Source organism: Arachis stenosperma, chromosome 4 (assembly GCF_014773155.1).
Source record: "Arachis stenosperma cultivar V10309 chromosome 4, arast.V10309.gnm1.PFL2, whole genome shotgun sequence".
Classification (NCBI taxonomy): domain Eukaryota; kingdom Viridiplantae; phylum Streptophyta; class Magnoliopsida; order Fabales; family Fabaceae; genus Arachis; species Arachis stenosperma.
This window is the reverse complement of record NC_080380.1, coordinates 127,242,543-127,250,353: the sequence shown is the minus strand read 5'-3', so window position 1 is coordinate 127,250,353 and position 7,811 is coordinate 127,242,543. Positions and strand designations below refer to the sequence as shown.

Below are 7,811 nucleotides of genomic sequence, written 5' to 3'. Positions count from 1 at the left end.
ATTCTTATATAATCTTTATTAGATATTTGGTATAATTGAAATTATAATTTTGATAAATGAAAAATAAAAAAGAATTGTATAATTTAATTTAAATAAATCATATTCTGAATGAATTATGTTATTAATTTGAACTCCTAGAAATTATTTTATTAGAAATGATTAGATTGATATTTATAAATACTTTAAGTTTAAGTCAATTAATGTTTGTGTACAATTTTTGTTATGATTAATTACTTTATAAATTGAAATTAAAGTTTCAGAGATAGAAAAATAATAGAGATTTGTATGATTTAATCTAGAAAATTGATATTTGAATTTAAATTGTACTTTACAAAATATAATTAACTTGTTCATTTTATAATGTAAATTAGAAATAATTGATTAAACTTAGCAATATGTTGATAAATAATGTTTCTAAATATTTTTAATAGAGTACATTTGAATTATAGAGTAAATGCTGAGTAAAGTATAATAAAAGTTGTTGTTGAGACTCAATTTTGAGAAGTTTGAATTAATTATAGAACTAGTTATGATTTTTCAAAGTTAAAGTGTATAACTTGATTTTCTGCATTATGTTTAAAATAAGCCAGACACTTTGAAAAGCTATAACTATTTCTGTGATTATCGGAATTGTGTGAGACTAAGTCCGGATTGAGCTTGGGAATATAGGGAACTGAACTGCTGAATTTGAGGCTTTTTCACTAAGTTTATGATTTATGGTGAATTTTTGAATCATGGATGTCAAATCTGGTTTTTCTGCTGAGCATTTAACACAGCAGCAACTTGATTCCTTTAATAGAAATTCTGCACTTTGAATTTTGAAATGGAACCAATTTTAAATGAAACTTTGGTCCTAATACTTTAATTTCATAAAAAATTTAGAATTGTTAGAGTTGTGGTTTTAAAGATTTGGATTTTCAAAGAAAGATGTATTATGCAGTAAAAGTCAAGCTTTGTGTTCTAAGTCAGTAACTTTGAGGTTTTATAATTTTTAAATCTGGAATGATATTGAGATGCAACCAATTGGAAGTGAAAACTAAGTATGTTTAGCATATGTGACTAAAATTTCAGGGCTATTCATGTTTTAATGAGTAAGTTATGGGACTTGGAAGAAGATAAGTTCATTAACTTTTAAAGCAGAATTCTGCAGAAAATTAGTCAACTTCTAAGTGATATAACTTCTTCATTAAAAATGATATTGACCTGAAACCAATTGGAAAAGAAACTTGGATGATTGAAGTAGAACTGTATTAATTTTTAAAGTCATTGGATTTAACTTGGATTTTATATTGAATATTGAATATCACATGCTGCTGCTGTTTTTCTGGTTTTACGCACTGCAGAGCAGTCTCGGTTTTTCCTTTACTCCTAAGGCTAGAGAAACCAGAAAATTATGATCTTTGGTTTGTTAGAAAGCTTATTTCAAGATGAACGCCTGGACATAAAGTTTGCGCAATTCCGAGTTCATTTGCTATATTAAAAACAGAAAAGAAGATAGGGTGTTGGGAATGCTTGAGTGAGAGTTATGAATTCATAAAATTAAAGATGAACCTTAGCGTTATATGGCTGATTCAATGTTAGAATTTGCTTGTTTCTGAATTGAATTGATATTGGAAATGTTGAAAAGAGTTTGGTAAATTGTTTTGTTGGGACCCTAAGGGTGGCTAAGCCCGAGTTTTAGGGGAGGTGCTGCCGGAATTTTGTAAAATCTGAGGTTTTACTTGAGAAAGAGTTTTATTTGATTACCTCTAATGAGAGGTTATGTTTTGAAAGGAGTTTAATGAATTTAAAATAAATAATTTTCTTGAGCCTTTTGATAGAGAAATAAACTGAAAAGTTGTTTTAAAGTTGGCTTGACCCAAGATTGCCAAAGTAGAGATTATGAACTGAAATGAGGATTAAGACAAATGCTTGAGAAAGTTAAGAAAGGTTTAGGAATATGTGTTAAGGATTCAAAGGGAAAGAGGAAATGAAGATTGATTTGTGGATTGTTGAGGTTGAGAAAGGATAACGAAAAACGATAAAAGGCGGGAATACCCCACGAACTGTTAGTTGTTTAACTACGGGGGACACCCATGAACTGATAATTGGTTGAATTCGGGAAGTACCCACGAACTGAATGATCATTGATCTCGGGGAAACCCATAAATTGTTATTTGTTTTATAAGCGGGAAAAACCCACGGACTGATAATCATTGATTACGGGAATAACCCATGAATCGTTGTATGCTGATCTCGGGTATAACCCACGAACTGAAGATCACTATGTTATTATGTATTGATCTCGGGGAATAACCCACGAACTGAAGATCTCTGTTTAATTGTTGTGAATTGATCTCGGGGACGCCCACGAACTGAGGATCACTGTTTCCCCTTGTGCGTATATTATGGGGTCGGGCTTTGCGCCGACTGCCAGTAGTCACGAAGGAGTGGTATTTTTACCACCGACACATATGCACTAAGGACACAAAGGGAAGCCATATCTGGGACTTGTTCCTAGGTAATGTCGGGTTGCAGGGTGTAAACCGACACGTGAGCTCATGACCTGCTTAGGACAGACATGCATCATATTAGTTGTGTATTTGCATTTGGTTGTATTGCTTGTATTACTTGTTTGTGATTGTGTTGTTTGTCTTATTGTGATTTGTTTGTGTGTTGAATTGAGTTTCTTACCTGTGCTAGTAGTTTGTGAATGGATAGAGATGATTAATATCTGTTGTTATGACTTTGAATCAGTTATGTGGCTGAAAGGTATTTAATATGACAAGTTTTGCAATTGAGATCAGTTTTGGGTTTAGAAATTCAAAGAAAATAATTATTTAACTAAAGTAAGATTGACAAGTATTTCAAAGGGTTTGACAAAGATGGATTATTAAACAAAGTTAATTATTTGCATGTTAATCATTACTTTTACGGCATTCCCATTCCCTACTGAGAACGTGTGGTTTGTTCTCACCCCAAAATCTTCCACCCTTTCAGTGACACAGGTTCAAAGACTCCGTTTGAAGCTGCAGGCGATTATAGATCTTATTTATGAGTTAAGTTTATGACTCGAGTTATTTTCATAGAAGTTCCCTCGCTCTTATTGCTTAACATTTTTATTTTATACAGAGGGATAGGATTTGTATGTGAGTTTTATTTGAAATCTTTTGTATGACAGATATTATTATTAATGATTATGTGATTATTATTACTTGGTGATGCTTGCTATATGATTTGATAAATAAAAACAAAATTTTCTGGTATTTTTACTAAAACAAAATCGCGATATCGAACTAAAGGCTCAATAGTAAATAGTTAATAAAGGAAAGCAGGTTGGTAACACCTTACTTTCGGTACGATCATGACGTTCTGGAAGTTGGGTCGTTACAGATTTTTGCTGTTTTAATGTATTGATGCTAATTGTATTTGTATGTACAACTGATTGATTTAATTTGTAATAGGTTTAGATGAATTGTATTTGTAATTTTATAGGTAATATTGATGCTCATAGGTTCTGTGAATCAAGAGATTGGAATGGGAAGAATTTGTCAGAGATAGTGTTATTAGATAATAGGTGCTGTGATTGATTGATTTTTTTTTTTTAAACAGTGTTTTAAGATGCTTCTCACAAACTCCTTGGACATAATTTATGGATTGTTATGTTTGCACTTTTATTGTGTCAAATTAAGATCCTATTAAGCAAATCAACTTGGATTAGTCTATCGGTTAACTCACTAATTCGCTTAAGCAAGTATCGATTCGAATATCGTTTTGTACATGCAGGAACTCATTGGCGCGGCAAACCCTTAAACGGAGCACAAATCCGCGGCGAATTAGTTATTCGCCTATTGTAGTACTAACTAATTTGATGTCTATTTTTCTATTAGTTATTTTTAGAAATTGAGACTTGATTGTTGTTAAAGTGTTAATGAAGACGTGTATTTTAAATTTTAATTTTGATGATTTTATATTTTTATTTGAGACCGGTTCAACTTGTGATCCACTAGTTGAACTAATAACCTAGTGATCTAGTAGTCTAACCGGTTTGATTATTGGTTCGGTTCTGACAACTAGGTTTGATATCACTCATACTTTCTTGGAATTCTGTTACTGAATTGACTTATACATCCCTAGGATTGGATTGGGATTGATTACCGGTAGGCATAGAATGGAGAAGGGCTTAAGTAGCATCACCACCACCAGCAGCAAGGAAGGGTTACCTCTCACCCCTCATTCCAACTTCAAAACTGCTTCCACCGACGATGACCTCGCTCACATCCTCTTCAACATCAAATCCTCCAAAACTTCCGTAACCACCCCTTTCCATTTCCCAACAATCTCTTCCCTTCATCTTTCTGCAATTTCTAATATGACATGTTTGATTATTTTTTTTTTGCAGGCTGTTATCAATTATGGCGCCTCTTGGTATGTTTATCTCTTCTCTGAATATGTTTGATTTATATTACTATACAAGTTATTAAGAATCGATATAATAATGGAAACTGATGTTAAGTGAACACAAAAGCAGGTAGCATCTTTTACCATTTAGGCTTACTTGATTGTTGTAACTTGTAAGGTGGTTGTGTGAAATTGAAATATAGAACAGGAGATTATGAATGATCTAGTTTCCTGGTTTTTCAGGTGCCGCGTGTGCAGTGAAATCCTCCCTGCATTCCATAGATTGAGCAATAATTTTCCAAAGCTCTCCTTCGTCTATGCAGATATTGATGAATGCCCAGAAACAACTCAACACATTCGATACACCCCTACTTTTCAATTTTTTCGAGATGGTGAAAAGGTAGATGAAATGTATGGTGCTGGAGAAGAGAGGCTGCGTGATCGCGTCTGGTTGCACTCTTGAGTACACTATACAATGTCATTTTTATTGTCAGAGTTAGGTGACATGCTTGCAATTTTCCAATAGATGTAACATTGTGAATCATGAACAATTCAGTGAATATTCAGGCAAACCCAGTATCCAATGTTTCCATTTGAAACTACAACCATATAAACCGTCCTTTTATGAGGTAAACAGCTTCATAAATTGATAAAAAAAAAATATCAAGTAGATAGCATTTTAAGTTTACACCAACTACACGAGATTGGCTGCAAAACAATCAACAGCAGAAATGGGAAAAGAATCGGTAACGGTTTAAGAAATTTGAAGTGGTAAAACCGAAAAAAAAAGAGGTAGCTAATGCTGCAAACTCCTATTTTACTAACGTATCCGCCTAAGAAGCATATCTAACCCTCGTTCCTCATCAAACTGTGAAACGTAATCTTCAATAAGAGGTACGCATTGAAGCTCCTTTTATTTTCTTGTTTACCCAAAGTCTGAAAGATGGCTGCGATGATAACCACCTGTAATCTGGCTATCTCATCAAGCTTTGGGCTTGAGCATCTTCACCGTCTCCCAAGTGAAATCAGGATCGTCACGTCCGAAATGTCCGTAAGCAGCAGTCTTCTGGTACCTGAAGTTGCCTCCTCTCATGAGGTCAAGATTGATGGCAATCATTCCTGGCCTGAAGTCAAAATTTTCCTTAATCAGAGCCAATATGTCCTTGTCTGGAATCTTTCCTGTTTTGTAGGTGTCTACAAAAACAGAGAGTGGCTCTGGGACTCCAATTGCATAAGAAACCTGCACAAGACAGCGTCGAGCAAGCTCTGAAGCTACCACACTTTTCGCTGCTTGCCTAACAATGTATGCACCACTCCTATCGACCTTGGTTGGGTCCTTGCCGGAGAAGGCACCTCCACCATGAGCACCCCAACCACCATAGGTGTCAATGATGATCTTACGGCCAGTTAGCCCTGCATCTCCATGAGGTCCACCAATCACAAAACGACCAGAAGGGTTGAGGTGGAAGATAGTCTTGTCATCAAGGTATTTAGCTGGGATGACAGGTTTTATTACATGCTCCTTCAAATCGCTAGCTATCTTGTCATTGGTGACAGTTTCATCATGTTGTGTTGAGATGAGGACAGTGTGCACACGAATCGGGATCATGGCTCCATTATCATTCTTGTACTCAACAGTAACCTGAGTTTTTCCATCAGGTCTCACCCATGGGCATGTTTTGTTCTTTCTAACTTCAGTGAGCTTGGCACCAAGTTTAGTAGCAAGGACATGAGTAAGTGGCATTAGCTCAGGTGTTTCATCTGTGGCATAGCCAAACATGTGTCCCTGGTCACCAGCACCAATTTCCTCAGGCTTTTTAGTCATGTGACCATGAACTCCTTGGGCAATATCAGGGCTCTGTTGCTCAATGTTGACCAGAACTTTGCAGTTGTCAGCATCAAGACTGACATCAGCTGAAACGAACCCAATGCCTCTGCAAGTGTCTCGAACTATTTTCTCATAGTTCACATTTGCCTTGGTTGTGATCTCACCAAAGACCATAACCATGTTGGTTTTTGTACAGGTCTCACAGGCAACCTTGCTCTCCGGGTCTTGCTCCAAACAAGCATCAAGGATGGCATCCGAAACCTGGTCACAGATCTTGTCAGGGTGACCTTCATTTACAGATTCGGAGGTGAAGAGAAAGGTCTCCATATCTGACATTAAATAAGGAAAAAGGGTGTCAGGTGAGAAAAGATATGTTGAAATGTGTTTAATGAATAATATATAAAACAATAATCAAAGAGTAAACAATGTACATTCTAATGCATGAAATTAACAAATATCAAATTTCTGTAGCACCTTCAAATATGTTTTAATCGATTGATTAGTGCATAAGTTGTCAGCCATTATAGCTCCATGTAAAGCCATAATGATCGTAGATAACCTTTTGGCCAAATGTCTTTGCATATAATGAAGTTATGCAGTATAACAGTTCGTGAGTTAGTTAGGAGTTGCACTTGTACAGTTGATTTGTTGTTATATCTATCATACTTTATATACATCTCAGGTCAATGAAGATGAAATTAGATTTCATTATCACATTAATCTGTGATGAAATCATTGAATCGTATGTAGATCTACGATGTGAAATGTTTACAACAGGAATCAAGCACTGCGTAATTTTAAGTAAAGTCGACACGTTGATTTATCGTTACTCTAATGATTCTAGGAAAGGTAGTGATAGTTTTGGCTTCTACTAGCTTGCAAATATTTATTTTCAAAAGCTACTTCGTTTCATGCCTGATAAAATAGATCAAAAACCGCACAACCGATCTCTCAATTCTCTGAGCTTTCACTAGAGAATTACAATTTCACTTTATTATTACTTCATGCAAGCATAATCACCAAGCAAATAAAAAAAATCACAAACACAAAAAAAAAAGAAAGGACATATAGATCCGACTGAGCTGCAGAAATCGAGAGCCACAAATATTTTATACCAGATTTTGATAACGATAATGCGGAGCAGATCCAAATGGATTTGGATAAAGGCAATAATAACAAACGAATAATTCCGCACAAGTCCAAACAAGAAGAACCAGAAGAACAACACATTCAAATACGTGCACCAACTAAAATTTTTATATAATTTTTATTTTTTTAGTACTAATTTAAATGTGTTAATTTTTAGGAAAATAATGTACTAGTTTTAAATTGACAGTTTCAAATTTCGTAATACTTCTAGTTGTCCACTAATCTGTGAGTTAAAACCGCCTATCTCCCCTATCATTTTGAAATAGGGGTGGCAACGGGGCAGATTTTTGCTCTACCCGATCCTGTCCTGTCGTATAACAATCCACATAAAATCTATCCCGCTTCTACCCGCGGGTAGTAAAACGTTGAACCCTAACCCGCCCATGCGGGTACCCGCCCCGCCCTATCCGCCCTTATAATTATTAAAATTCAATAAATAAAATTAAATTTCAAA

General features: G+C 35.1%; 2 protein-coding genes across 2 annotated transcripts; one reads left to right on the top strand and one right to left on the bottom strand.

Moving 5' to 3' along the window:
* Positions 1–3,343: 3,343 nt before the first annotated feature.
* LOC130975467 (thioredoxin-like 3-3) lies at positions 3,344–4,949 on the top strand. The gene is made up of 5 exons (XM_057900262.1): positions 3,344–3,362; positions 3,475–3,556; positions 4,117–4,291; positions 4,382–4,407; positions 4,624–4,949. Exons 1-5 carry the CDS (start codon positions 3,344–3,346, stop codon positions 4,841–4,843), a joined length of 522 nt encoding a protein of 173 aa, XP_057756245.1. The 3' UTR covers positions 4,844–4,949.
* Positions 4,950–5,362: 413 nt separating this feature from the next.
* Positions 5,363–6,544, bottom strand: LOC130976112 (S-adenosylmethionine synthase 3-like). The gene has a single exon (XM_057900881.1). The coding sequence runs from the start codon at positions 6,542–6,544 to the stop codon at positions 5,363–5,365; it is 1,182 nt and encodes a 393-aa protein (XP_057756864.1).
* Between the last annotated feature and the right edge of the window lie 1,267 nt (positions 6,545–7,811).

Bases quoted from the DNA above. Each gene is read 5' to 3' on its own strand.
- LOC130975467 (XM_057900262.1), top strand. The intron at 3,557-4,116 runs GTGCTGTGATTG...ATACATCCCTAG, and splicing joins ATAGTGTTATTAGATAATAG to GATTGGATTGGGATTGATTA. The intron at 4,408-4,623 runs GTATGTTTATCT...CTGGTTTTTCAG, and splicing joins ATCAATTATGGCGCCTCTTG to GTGCCGCGTGTGCAGTGAAA.
- LOC130976112 (XM_057900881.1), bottom strand. From the start codon at position 6,544: ATGTCAGATATGGAGACCTTTCTCTTCACCTCCGAATCTGTAAATGAA.